The sequence below is a fragment of the Xiphophorus hellerii genome, chromosome 20 (genome assembly GCF_003331165.1).
Source record: "Xiphophorus hellerii strain 12219 chromosome 20, Xiphophorus_hellerii-4.1, whole genome shotgun sequence".
Lineage (NCBI taxonomy): Eukaryota > Metazoa > Chordata > Actinopteri > Cyprinodontiformes > Poeciliidae > Xiphophorus > Xiphophorus hellerii.
Window position 1 is genome coordinate 30,823,147 of NC_045691.1, and position 14,803 is coordinate 30,837,949.

General features: G+C 43.0%; 1 protein-coding gene across 2 annotated transcripts; it reads left to right on the plus strand.

Annotated features, from left to right (window-relative positions):
• The first annotated feature begins 1,831 nt into the window (after positions 1–1,831).
• On the plus strand, positions 1,832–14,803 carry znf831 (zinc finger protein 831). 2 transcript variants are annotated; one of them, XM_032548533.1, is made up of 5 exons: positions 1,832–1,894; positions 2,181–2,272; positions 3,543–7,821; positions 10,849–11,069; positions 13,682–14,803. In XM_032548533.1, the coding sequence occupies exons 3-5, from the start codon at positions 3,591–3,593 to the stop codon at positions 14,552–14,554; spliced, it is 5,325 nt and encodes a 1,774-aa protein (XP_032404424.1). In that variant the 5' UTR covers positions 1,832–1,894; positions 2,181–2,272; positions 3,543–3,590; the 3' UTR covers positions 14,555–14,803. The 2 variants fall into 2 exon arrangements, with proteins under 2 accessions (XP_032404424.1, XP_032404423.1); XM_032548532.1 differs by having other exon boundaries at positions 1,843–2,272.

The following is a 14,803-nucleotide window of genomic DNA, read 5'->3' on the forward strand; positions in this document are numbered from 1 at the left end:
GTCTACTCATACTGAATTTACCACAGGTGGACTACATTTAAGCTGGTTAGGGTCATGGATGATCAGTGGAGACAACTCAACATGGAGCTTCATGTCAATACTGTGAATACTTACATAAATGGGATTGTAAGTATTCACTTACAACGAATACGTGAATATTCATTCACTTATATGAATATTTAAGTTTTCTATTTTGAATACAATTATTATGAGTAAATCCTTTGCAGTATAGAATTTTGAGGAAAGCCATAAATTTAATACAATATCACTGAAGGCTGTAACATAACAAAATGTGCAAAACGTGAAGTGTGGTGATTTCTTTCCAGATGCACTGTAACCAGTGATCAAGCTAAGTCAGCTACAATCCAAAAACAATGATTTTCCTTGTATTCTATGAATTTACTCAACATGTTGCAACACGTCCACTACTAAGGCTTGTGTTGTACTTTGATTGACAAAGGTCATGAATGGATCGAAACTCTCAAAAACAAGATTTGTTAAAAACTGCTAGGTTGAAGTTACTTGATCGAAGGAACTTCCCACACGATCCTTCCTCCCATGGAGGGTAGGGTTAGGGTTAGGGTTAGGGTCATTACCTTTAGAAATGATGCTGTCTGGGTGTTCCCAAGTTCCTGATTGGTCCTCTCATATAATCAATCAATCAGTCCGTCCGTTCTCTCTGCTTATCCAGAGTTGGGGCACATTTAGCAGCTAGTGCATGAGATTAATTGACAGCGCTAAGACACTCCTATTGTCTCTGATTGGTTGATTTTGGTTGGGACGACTCGGGAGCGGTGCATTTCTTCAGGCGGCAACAGCAGCACAGGCAGGAGGTGGAGGAGACTCATTCCACAGATTATTTGTCTCGTAGCATACTGTCATAACCTGGTGACAGTTTTAACAAATACGTAAGAAAAAAAAAAAAAATATATATATATATATATATATATATATATATATATATATATATATATATATACAAATTAAAGCTACATTCTGCACCTTTAAGTCCCTTCATGATTGGGCCAAAGTGCTTGAATAGGCTTTTATAGTGGCGCGATGAAAATCACATCATTTTGTTCTCCACCTCATGCAGTCCATCCCTTCTTGTTGCAATGCTCTTGGCGTACGTATGGTGTGTGTTGTTGAGCTTATTGCTTCGCTTTCTTAAACATCATTTAACAAAAACATTGAAGAATGAAACAACCCGAGTGAAAATCCCTCAACAAAACCGGTCCAGAATGGACCAGTTTCAGCTCGAAGTCTTCCAGTTTTCAGAGTTTTTGCCTCTCTGCGTTTACCCTGTGAATCTGGATTGGATTGGCAGTTCGGATTTTAACTTAGCTGGGCTGTTTTCATTTGGCTCTTTCATAGATCAAATTTGTTTCATAAAAGGCTGAAGTAAAGCTGCTTCAAAAAAACAAAAAAACACACACATTTTATAATCTGTTTACAAATGATCAATACAGTAAGATTGCTCCGTAATCATCCTTATTCACTAAACTAGCAGCAGATTAACGAATAAGAATGCCAGCGCAAATAATAAATTCATTTAAACAAAAGCCAGCTCTTTGAGCGTGTGCAAAGTTAACCTCTAAACCCCCTACAAAACAAAGAAAAAAAAAACAACAACAAAAAACCCATAAGAGGGATTGTGGTTGGAGGTAGATCATTTTAACGCTTTAACGCATCCATTTGTTCTCTGTCAGAAAGGATGAGAACTGCACGTGTGCAGCCACATCAACACGAGCTGCACTTTCACTCCTCTGTCTGTGTCGGTGTGTGAGATTCTGCGCGTGGGTGGAAGTCAGTGGGTGGGAGAGTGAGCATGCGAGGCAGAGAGAAGTCAGGTGCTGCCTCAAACTGCTGATGGTAAAAGTCAGCCTCCGAAAGGGTAAGTTGGCTTTTGTTGCAGCACTTCCTCCGCCAGCAGCTCCCGCTTTCATTTCACTGCAAACACTTTTGTTTTAATGAGCCTGGCGGTCCAGCTGATCTCTTAGTGCAATCTCTGACTTCAACTTATCCTCCGGAAGTCTTTGTTTGACAGCCAGCACACCCGCCCAGGACTCTCCTCCTTTCTGCTATACCAGCTTGCATCTTCTCCATCTCTCTCTTTTTCTCTCTCGCTCTCATTTGCATGTCTTCCGCTTCCTCATCACAAGAAACGGTTCTTCTCACAGAGCTGAGAGAAGATGAGATTGGAGAGGAACGTGAAGCAAGCGGTTGCAGTCAGAATGAGGCTGTGTAGAGGGCTCTGTCACCAGTCAGGGCGGTGAGTGAACTCTACCTAAATGTTTCCTGCACTTCCTTTTTTCTTTCTGTTCTCTTCTGAGTTATCACTCACAGTTAGGCACTACGTGTACTGTTGTTTGTTTTTGTTTTATTCCTGCTTGCGCTGCCTGACAGCAGCATAGATGGGCTTTCTTCCGTTCTTTCTTTGTGTCCTTCCTAATTTTATTCGTTTCAGCGGATTAAAAAGTCCATATTTTTACTTTCATTTGACAAATGCTGGCTAATGTTTGACTGAACTGCCAGAGCGGAGGAGAGTGTGAGCTGATTGTAAAATAATTCCACAAAAGAAAACCAAGATTCAAAGTCACTGTAGAGATGGAAGCAAAGCAAAACAAAACAAAATCTTTGCAACGCTTCGCTTCTGTTCTGCTACAGCACTTTAAACAATACGAGGTGATTTACATAGTGATAAGGAAGTGAAAGCACATTCGGCTCCACATCTGCGTACTGTGACTAATGACAGAAAGAGAAGTCTTTGCACACAGGGCTTTTTGTTCAATGTGATCAGAAGCAAACTTCCCTCTGTACACAACACCACACAAGTCTCCATGCAGTGTGGGCGTGCTCATGCTTCACAGCCAACAAAAGGCTGAGCTCCATGCCAACTGTACCGCTGTGGGTTTTTAAAACCCGCCACACTGGAACAGAAAGAAATGTCACTCGCTCCTCCTAATATGCCCTTTGATGCTTCCCATGTGGGAGACGTGTACGCTTTGATAAAATCAGAAACGCATCAGCCAGTCTGCAGACTGGAGCAGGCAGCTAATGTTAGCAGCTAATGTTTTGATTAAGGTTTCTTAATGTCCGAGAGAGTATTGGGTTGTTCCACATGCCCACCTTCAATATGTTTACTTCATGTTTGCTTCTCTCTTCTCAACTTGTCTCTCATTGGATTCCCTCCCATCTGCACTTAGAGACCCACATGCCTGCGCTCCCCTCTGCAATCATGGTTACTATTACTCATCACCAGGGTGATGTAATTAGCAAATGGATGTACTTTTGCTTGGGGTGCTGCCGGATGGTTGGACATGTGTGGCAAGCATCCTAGATTTGATCAAAATGTGAAATGAAGACTGGCTTTGCCGTCTGCCCCGAGCGATTCTGCATATTTGTCTTCATTAGCTGCTTTATCACATTGCACTGCTGCTGTCTTCACTTTGAGACTTAAAGCAGTCTGCTTGAATAAACTCACCAGCCCTTTTGAGCAAAGGCAAAGAAAAGGACTAAAAACAAATGTCCTTATCTTTCAGGTAATTAGAGACCCGGCGCTGGTACATCACGACAGCTGCAGCGTTGCCATGGAGACCGGAAAGCCGACACTGTCGAGTGTTCCGGTGCACACCGGCTCTGTCAGAGCACAGGCAGAGAAAAGGATGGACATCCAGGCACCTCTAACGGCTGTTTACATCCAGACAGTTCCTGCCGTGCCGATGCAGCCTTTCCCTCAACCCCCTGCAGACGCGCGAGAGACAAATGCACTCCATCTGGCCATGCCACCTCTCTACTCTAAGGAGACGCTTCCCTTCCTGACTCTGCATCTCGCCGGTGGACTGCAGCCTCAACTGGGACTGAGCGCAGCTGCTGCTGCTGCTCCAGCTCCAGCTCCAGCTCCAGTTCCAACTCCGACTCCTGCAGCCAAACCCAAGTCTGCGGGCAAACATGTGTGTCCTCACTGCGGACGTGACTGCATGAAGCCCAGTGTCCTGGAGAAGCACCTCCGCTGCCACACCGGGGAGCGACCTTACCCCTGCACCACCTGTGGAGTGTCTTTCAAGACTCAGAGCAACCTCTACAAACACAGACGGACTCAGGCACATGCCCGACAATCATCCGAGTCAGAGCAGAGCAACCTGGGCAGCCTGGACAGCATGTCCAGCTCAAGAGAAACTTGTTCTTCCAGTCTGTCTCTTGATGAGCAATGCGAAGACTTGGGCAGCGAGGAGAAGCATGCTACGCTGAGTGCTACTGAGAGCCCGACTCCTGCTGTTCGGACTCAAAGTTCCGAACAGAGAGAGACAAGCCCAACGGTTCCCAGAGCAGAAACAAATGGGAGTGACAAACTGACAGTTTCGGGGGATAAACAGAAGGCAGAAAATACAAAAGAGTCTTTGACCATCAGTCGGCATCTCCAGCTTCAGAGGCAGGAAGCCACCCTGTTCTCCAAACAGTGGGAGAGATCTGTGTCCAGAGGGAAATCACAGAGTCATGAGAGTACAGACTCTGGCTTCAGCGAGAGCAGCGACCACTACCCAAGTCCCAGCAGTGTCTTACCTGAACACTGTGTGGATTCCCTCTCTAAACCTAGCAGGGAGCATCTTGAAGAAACCCAGAACACACATTTATGTTCAGAACAAGGCCATGGCGGACGAGACGAAAAGGACGCGGCAAGAGAGCAGGTGCATAAGAGGCTAGAGGAACGGATATCCAAGCTGATTTCAGATAACTCGGCTGTTGTGGAGGACAAGCACCTTGAAAATGTAAGGCCAAGAAAGACTGTTTTGTCAAAGCAGGGCAGCATTGACCTTCCCATGCCATATACCTACAAGGACTCCTTCCACTTTGACATAAAGATAAACCCGGCCCAGAATACTGGGATGCAGAGACACACCAAGTCTGGTTTATTCAACTCCGTGCCCACTCAGTGCTCCTCTACCACAGAGCATGCCCCTTTAACGCGCAGCAGTTCACTCCCTTTCAGCGTGACCCTTCTGCAGCCCGACAGAAGCAGCTCAACCTCCTCCAGTCAAAGTGATTATGCAACAGACATCGGCAGGGGAAACTCTGGCCAGATCAACCCAACAGGTTTATTGAAGAAGCCTGTGAACCAGCATTCGTCTTCTCACCGCCCACTAGTTCGGCAGACAGCCGTAGACTGCAACCACACAACAGACAGCCTCCTCACAACTTCATCTGTGGAGGAGGCATGCACCGGCAGTCTCAGCTGCGACAGAGATGCCAGTGACATTATTGGAGAGCCAGGCAGCAGAAAGTTCCGGAGGAAGAAAGCACAGAAGTTTGCTTACAACAAGTGGTACATGTATGGGGGTGGAACATTTAAAAAGCTCTATGATTCTGACAAAAGTGGTGATTCCACTGCTCTCAAAGGCAGGAAATGTTTGACAAACCTGGTTCATGAGGCAGCTCAGGGTGTACAGAAAAGGGTCTCCATGCTTCAAAAAGAAACAGTAACAAGATCGGGCTCAACGGTAAACTTCTCAACCAGCAGTGCAACAGCAGGCCATCTCTCGGCCAATCTCTCCCTTGTCTCTTCTGTGGATCTAAATGTAGAAAGACGTCGCCTTCATTCAACAAATGGTTCTGCTAAGGCTCCACTTACGAGACACTTGTCTCTGTCAGTATTGCCTTCATCTGCCACCAGATCGGTGCCTGTCCACAAAACAGAGTGTTTCAATCGAACAGAGGTGGGGAGGTTAGGAGATGTTCCAAAGCATTCTGACTCCACGACAGAGCTTTGTGAAGCCCACGTTCCATCTGACAGGAAGAAGCAGAAAACTGATGAAAAAATAATTTCCCCTCTGGAGATGGAGATTGCGCCAAACACACTGACACAGCACCCTGTGTCTGTCACTGTGAGCACACCTACGCAGGGTACAGATCTTACTTATGTCCAAGCTAAAGAAATCCCAAATTCTCCTGGGCTCAAAGGAACCCTCTTTTTGCCATGCTTACTCAATGCAAATGTTTCCCAGATTAGCACTTCGGCAACTACTTCAGTCTCTGTTGCTTCAAAGAGCAGCTTCCTCCCCAAGTATCAGTTGAAGTTACCCAATGCCCATGAACCTGGTCCTGTGTCCTTACCGCAAGCTCAAAGTAAACCAAAGGGAACAGATGACTGTAGTCCCAGTCCCAGCGACCAAACCTTAGTGACGTCTTATGAAAACATATCTAAAAACACCTTACCATCCATGCAAACACAAGACCACCTTGCCTTCTCTCGCACAGTTACAAGTATGTGTCAGGTTAAAACTTCACAACACACCCATAGTTTGTCTTCTAATGTGTCTGTCATGCAAAGGCAGCTTGCAGCGACCACAATAACCACAAGCTGCTTTCAAGATTATTCGAGTGGATTATGCAGCGCTTTGTTGCATTGTTCGAAAACTGCAACCGATTCTATGCATAAACATTTACCCAGACCTCTTGCAACTGCAGCTCCTAGTGTGTCTTTGCCCACAGGAAATAATCAGACATCTGCTGCCACCATCACAGGCCTTTCGCATCATCTGTCTAACCACAGCTCTAACCCTTTGGGAGACAGGCAATTGTCAACAGCATCAATCCTGGCAAACCCCACAAACAAAGCAAATGTTGACTCTAATGCCTCAGTTGTACGTTGTCGCATTGTGCCATTGGACCAGCAAGCTCAAAATGTTTTTCATGTTCACACAGCAGACCTCCAGATCTGTCTTCAAATCATATCAGATGAGCAGATGGCTCTTATTGCACCCCAAATTGAACGTCAGTCTGGCCCTAGTCTGTCACAGTTACGTGAAATTGAAGTCGTGACCCCAGAAGGTGCCCTGAGTAAGAGTCAAACTTTTGACTCAATGAAAATGAGCAATGCCACAGAAGTAGAACAACAACCAAAAGATCTAAAGGAGGGTGTCAGACAGGAGCATTTATCTAGACTTAACTCTGAGAGAGCAACACCTCCACAATCTCTGCAGCTGGTGAAAGAAAAAACTGAACACAGTGATGCCTACAGAGCTGCATCATCCACCAAATCTTTCCCTCCTCAACCACCATCCCGGCACTTGCACAATAGTGGCCATTTAATCACAGTCACACAGACCCGAAATTCTGTAGGCAGTATTATGGCAACCTCTGCTTCAGTCAGAGGTGAAAACTCAGGAGGAAGCCACACTTCAGAGGCTAAACAAGTTCTCTTTCCAAACACTTGTGCCGAGGAGAAATTTTTATCCACCAAGAGGGTCAACCAAATTGGAATGGCCTCACAAATGCTTACAGGCCAACAGAAAATCTGTGAGAGATCATTTTCCACCAGTCCAGCAAATCAGAGCAGCATGAAAATCGAACCTCTGGACAAAAGCCAACAGAAAGCGAAACATCCAGGAGCCTCGTGTAACGCAAATGTATTGAACAGTCAGGGTGGAGCTTTGGCGTGCAAAATCAGTAGGACAGAGAGTGGAGAGTTTCTCAAACAAGCCAACAGCGACGCAGGCATTGATGCATCAGTCTCTCAACTTTCCAACAGTAACCCCAATGTGGTAAGACAGCTCAACCCACAAGCATTTGTCTTTCACAGTCATCACATGGAACCTGCAAAATCCACGAGTCAGAGTTCACTCAAACATGCAAACGTGCATCTGAGCAGAGTGGAACTTTCTGACAATTCCTCTTCTTCGATGGAATATTGTCCTCAGGAAATACAGAATGTAATGAGAAGAGATCATTCAGAAAAATCTCCTGGTCAGTTTAACTTACAGCCCGCTTCTGTTGACATGAAAAGACCCGGAGACGTTACAAGCTTCCAGAGCTCCACCACAGGTATGAATTACAGCTTAATTATGTTAAGCATCTGAGTGTTATGTCTTAAATAATTCAGGAATATGCTATTGAAATATTTTTATATTCAAGTGCATTGATAACTACAGCAGAGCAAACAACTTACTGCAAGTGTGTATGTGTCCGTCACTTGCCATTACATACACAGAGTTTGAAGATAATTAGCCCACGTTCAGGGTGCAATAACATCACACGCAGAGAGCGAGTGATGTTATTGCAAATAAAAGACATAAAGAGACATAAAAAAGAAGAAGTGTTTGCAAATGTGAACTTATCTTACGATTTTAAAGTTGTAAGACCGTAGCCAGCACATTAACAACTTGATCCTCATCCACCATGGTGGTTGTTTTTCTTCCGACTTGCGCGCGTATCAGGGAGCAGAATAGTCACGTGGCGTCTGTCCAGTATCGATGACGTTCAGGTCGGAGGAATGCGACCTGGCCGCTGTAGACTCAGGTCACATTTGAAAAGATCATAGGTGTCGGATTCAGGACAGGTAGTCTGGGTCGAATTTGAAAAAAAAAAAAACTACTTGTGTTGCTCAAATTGTCATGAAAAGATCAGACACATGTCGCATTAAGTTAAAAAATGAATCGAGTTTTGGTCATTTCAGGCTGCAGTGTGAACGTAGCCTTCCTCTCCAAATTATCTGAATTCTGATTAAAGAAGCAGAGCGTTTGAAAAGAAGCCTAATTTTTCTGTTGAATATATGGGAGCAGAAATTTAAAAAGGCTTACGTTACCTGAAATATTGGTTACAGTAAAAATAAATAAAAACATTTAATAGGAGACAGGGGTGTGTATCAGGTAAAAGTTACGAATGCATGCAGTGTTAAAATGATGACCTTCTTCTAGATTTTGCTCACATGGTGGATCTGTTTAGTAAAAATGAGTAAAGAAACTTATTTGATGAGCAAAATAATCAGGGACGGGTCAAAGGAAAATGTCTTCAGTCAACAATCTCGTCCATCATGGTGGATCTGGCTGAGTCTGAGGAATTTTCTGCCATTGCTTTATTTAATATCTGTAAACCTGGTGTCCAGCAGTACGCAAACAGCACAAGAGTATTGTATACTATTACCACACTGATGATTTCAGTTCCTGAAAAATTTTTTAGGTAGAAGACCCATTCAAACACAAGGTGGCAGCACAATCTAATGACTTTTTCTGGCTCCTGAATCCCAAAAACTAGAAAAATCATGTCGTTTTATTTATTTATTTTTTTTACTCAAACATTAAGATGCTTGTCAGGAATTCTGAATGCAGGCGGAAACAATCAAAAGCAGCTTTTGCTTGCTATTTTTGCTATTTTAATTAAAAGACGGTGGATTGCTGCCGGGATCCCCAGGGCTAACACTCTGTTTCTTATATTTCATCACAGAATATAGGAGTTTGTTTTTGTCTTCCCAGGCCCCAGTAATTGCTGAAGTTCCCACAGTTCTCTTGTAGGCAGGACGTTACAAAAAAATGTCAAGGGTAGACGACCTTTCAGATAGGCCTGTCGCAATCAACAATAAATCTATAAATCGATTAATCGCATGATAAATTAAAACAAGCACAATAATTTCTATTTGCATGATTTATCATTTTTCTTTCTCTTTTTCTCCCAAAAGCTGGATGACAAAAGTCTTCAGTTTGGTGATTTGGTCTAAAATAGACAATTTTTCTGAAGGACAATTTTGTTTACAGAGTCTTTATAATTCATTTTATTTGTCATTTCTGTTGGTCTTTATTATGATGATGATGATGATGATTATTATTATTATTATTATTATTATTATTTATTTATTTATTTTGGATATTTAACATGTCTTCCAGTTCCAGTGTTAAATGTACATTAGAATTTGTAGTTTTTTGTTATCTGAGGAACCTACAAAATGCACAGAAGCAAATTCTCAATTACTTTGCATTTCTAATGTACAGGGATCATAAAACGGTGTCTTGTTTTGGGTTCGCATGAGGTCATGAGGTTGTGTATGTGTGCGGTTTAAAGTCTGGCATGTGTGCAAAGGCGGCCCAGTGCTCAGAGCACCAACTCTGTGTTGTGAATAGTCGTCCCCATGCGCAGGACGATACCTGGTTACAGCAATCTGACCTTCTGCAGAACTAAATCAGCGTTGTGGCCCCTATCGACTGTTGCCAATTACTGCTGGACCTGGAATCGTTTGAACATCATCGCTGTCCGAAAGAGTCTCGACGTCCAGTTTCTTTGATTGCTCTGTCTTTATTTGACTCTCGTTGTCTTCAGTTTCCTGTGATGCATTCTGTGTCTGGTGCCCTCCACTGTCTGTCTTGATAGCCACTAACACTATTACTCTACTCAGGACCACGTGTCAAACTCGAGGACCGCGGGCCAAGACCTGCCCGTCATAACCACTTTCGGGCTCAAAAGGCCACATAAATACAAGTTCGAGATAACTGTTGTGTGCTTAAACATTATTTTATTAGTCAAATTAAATTAGTTTTTATTTACACAAGGCCAAATGACATAAATGTGTAAAGATATTAAATTTTATTTATCAAGAATTACAAATTGAATCCAGAGAAAACTGCAGCTTAGCAACTTATTAAGTAGTTTTTACCTGTATATTCTGCCACAACTGGCCCCGTAAGAACATTCACGATCTAGATGTGGCCTAAAATGAAAATGAGTTTGACTCTCTCTAATGTCCATTCTAGATATAGTTGGGCTCTATAAAAGGAATCAAGTAAATATTCCTTCTGGTCTGCATATGGAGCTTATTGCATTTATATTGCAAACGGTTGGGCCAAAATTCATCGTTTTTCCTTCGAAGAATACATCTAGTATGCTTACGATTAAACCTGGCTCCTGCATTTTGATCCAGAAAGTTTGTCACAGCGAGCAACTATGACTGAACGAGCTGATTTATTTTTCATAGTGTTGTGAATCCTGATCCCCACCTGAAGCCTTCAATCAGTAAAACTTAAGCCTTAAAAAAACAAAAACAAAAAAGAAACAACTTCTTTGTGTCTGTTTTTGTTGCCTGAGGGATCACGGACGGAGCACAGGCGGATCTGGACTCACAGGAGCACGGCGAGACACCTGTGCAGCTAGACAGCACGGACCGGAGACCAAAGCAGAACCAGGGGGAGCCAGAGAGAAAACAGCAACGCCTGGGAGAGCAGGGAAACGACGGGCTGACAAAATCTGACAAAGGACCAGAGTCTGACAGCAGACATGTGGCTGTAGCAGACATGAGCAGGCGTGAGGTGAGAAGGAAAATCACTGCTTATGTGTTGAATGCAAACTGTATGTCCTACTTTATTATTATTATTATTATTATTATTATTATTATTATTGCCCTGTGACAGACTGGCGACCTGTCCAGGGTGAACCCCGCCTCTCGCCTGGAACGTAGCTGGAGATAGACACCAGCGACCCTCCCGACCCCAATAGGGACAAGGGTGAACAGAAAATGGATGGATGGATGGATTATTATTATTATTATTATTATTATTATTATTATTATTATTATTATTATTATTTCGGTGCCTGAATCAAACATAAACACACACTCTTAGAAGAAATCTAGACAACGTTTGTGTACGAAATGTACTAATTGCTTAGCGTTTAAAGGTCAAAAGGTCAACCAGCTCCCCCACTTTTACTTAATCAAAGTGACCTTTTAATTTTCATTAATATCTTCAAAGCCAAGCCAAAGCCGCACAAAACAAAAAATGTTTGCTGCATAAACCAGCACAGACGTAATCGAGTTGATCGACACCAATTTTATCAGATTTGAAGAAGGTGGGGGGTGGGAGAGAGGGTGTTGACCTTTCATGACCTCTGGAAACATTCCTTAATATATTTAAAGTGATAGCAGCACAAACAAAAAATTTTGCTGCACAAATGTTTGACAACAATTTTTGCCTGATTTGAAGCAGGTGAGGGGCAACTTCACTCAGGTATTAAGTGGTTATGTATTCAAAAAGTGTATGAATGCTTCCCCCTTCTCCCCCCCTTTTGGTTCCACTGTAAAATTTAAAATACAAAATTTGAAAAAAAAAAAACAAGTTTATAAGATGACTTATTCCAGTTTGGAATTCTTCCTGTGGATTTTATTGTTTTAATTACAGCTTCAGCTCAAGTCGTCCACAAATCATTCACATATTTAGAATGCTGCTATCTGAAGACGGTGTGGGAGCAGACGTCTTCTTATGACAGTGTTGCAGCACAATAGACACATGATCCTGCCCGTGTGTCAAAACAGTGTAGAAAGTAGTAAAATGAATTACACAAGACGACTCTTTAGTAAACAGTTTAGTCGCAGAACCACACACAGTGGCAAGTTGATTTATGCCACTTGGAGGCATCCAGTAATTCCTTATATCAATAATACGGGGAGGCAGCTGGCAACTGAACCAGGATATCAAAATTCTTGAGATTGCTTTACAAACTTCAAGTTAAAAAAAAACACACACACACGTTGGAAGAAAAGCGCTTCTACAATTTAATTTAATTCTCTTTTAGGCTATTTCTATAAATCTTCTTCAGTAATATTTGGTTCCATGCAGAAGAAAGAGCATAGCGGACGACTGACCTGGGGGCCTGTGATCACTTTGGGTGGATGGTTGTTTTGTCTAAATATTCCAGGAAAGGTCACCAGATCTTGTTATAGCCTACATCCGGCCAGAACCTGCAAGAGACAATGTAATATTTTGAAGTTTCACGTGTGTCAAGACCTCCTTGAGCCAGCGAAGGTTTGGAAGAGGTCGAGCACTTTTCCATTTGAATAGGCTGATGTGCCTCTAAGAGGGCTGTGAAGCCAAATATGCATCAATTTGCTGTTGATGCATATTTGGCAGTTTAAGTGGGGGAGTATTTAATAAAACGAAACAAGGACCAGGAATAAAGTCACCTTTCACCACCGTTGTGAGAGTGTCAAATATTTGGCTCTAGACATCTCAGTGACGGCTGGATACACTTTCATCAGCAAAGTACTGGAGCGGTATACTGTGGAAAGAACCTTGATTGTGATAAAATTGAGTCTTGTATACAAGGAGGAAATTTGAACCAATTTAAGAATTAGCTCCCACTGACTGTCTGGGATCTACTTGCTCTTCAAGGTCCGTTTAAGATAAACAATCGGAGCTGTGCCAGGGGAGTCGATGAAACAAAGCTGTAGTGTTTACAAAACTGAGTTCAAATGTTTAAGGAATTGGTGACCGCAGGGTTCGATGAAATGTTCTGGCTCTTGAAGGGAAGTGGTGCCATGACGGGAGATTTTATGGAGAGACCTTTACGCTTTTCTTTATGAACATCTCAAAAGACACATGTGGATTCTCAGACGTGGGGTAACAATGGAGCAGCAACACAAAGGGCAAACTTATTTACACACAGATATGTTTGTGAAAAGGAAAAATGTCCTCGGTTCATTGGTATTTTTGAGATACGCCATAAAGTCAAGGAGGTAGCATGACAAAGGAACCGTTATCAACAATTGACTAGTGGACCAAAGAAATAAGACCAAGAGGCTGTTTAACTGTTTCATCCCCAATATTATGATGGTGTTGGGGTCTCTTAAGGTTTTGTATGGCCCACAGTTTTGAGTAAGAAGGACCAGGGTTCCCGCTGTAGGAGCTGTTCAGTGATGAGGATCTGCGGAAGAATAAGGAATAGTTAAATTCACTTAGAAACTTTACTTGGAAAGTTAATTTTAAATTACTCGAACGGGGCCAGTACTTACAGAGGATCTGGTGACAAGTTGCGGTAGAGTCGGGGTCTTCCTGAAGGTTTCAACTGCACACCTCACTCCTGCAATTACTGGGGAAAAGATGGTGTTCTTGTTAGAGGCTAATTCCTTTCTATTCTTCTATTCCAGGGAGAAGAAACAAACCTTCATATGGATACCTCTAAAATCTCCTGTCTGTCAGAACAACATTTCGAGTCTCTTTCCCAGAAGAACTCCTGTGTGTCCGAGTGCCCTCAACCCAACCTTCGTCAAGCCCCAAACACCTCACATAACTCTGACACTCCTGCCAACAGCATTCATTCCAGCCTTTTGAACTCTCCGCCACTGGAAATCAACCATCTCTATTCGCCACAGAAGACCTGGGACAGAGGCATCGTCTTCTACAACCAGCAAATGCAGGTCTCGTGTGAATCAAATCTGAGCCAGGATGCTCCGATTCCAATTTCCACATCAGAAACACAGAGTGTCTTTTTATGTGCTGAGCCCAGCCTGCAGTCATTCTCAAGTCAAGATCAAACAAAAGGCGCCATTGGTTTTTCAGCTCAGCAAGGCTGTATTGCCACCAGTAACTACAGCTGTGATGTTTTCACTGTAGAGAGTAAAAACAACTCTTGCGTCTTACCAGATTTTAGAACATTGTCCTCTACGTACTTCAGCCAAGTTCAAAAAGAGTGCAGAGGTACTGGTGAGACGACCGAGGACATCCAAATGCTGCCAGACAACCAGATTACTGAATCTCCATCTCAGCCGTTTTTGCTTCTGGAACCTGAAAAGAAGCAGGACGCCATGGACTCACTGAATGACTTCATCAGTCAGAGCTCTAATGCCGGGAGGCCTGACATTACCAGCAAATACCAGTCCGTCTTCATGATCGGGTCCTTTCACGGCTACCAGTCTTCAGACTGTCTGCCCAGTGGCGTAAGACCCGTTCCAAGCTTTCAAGACAACACAGAAGATACCAGCAGCAGTGACGACGAAGGAAAACTCATCATTGAGCTCTAGTAAAACATGACAGAAACTTATTTTACAGACAATTTTTTTGCTGCTGTGTATATTTTTATGAGGCAAAGTACTCAGGAGGGAAAAATAAGAACAGTGGATGATTTAATTCAGTGGCAAAAGAAACAGTACTGCACATATGGATTTGTTTTATATGGCTTTTGTATAGGTGCAAATATTTTGTATGACTGTAAAAGTAATCTTGTGGTAATACTGCAAAGAGTAAATTAAGCTGTGATTCCAAACATATTA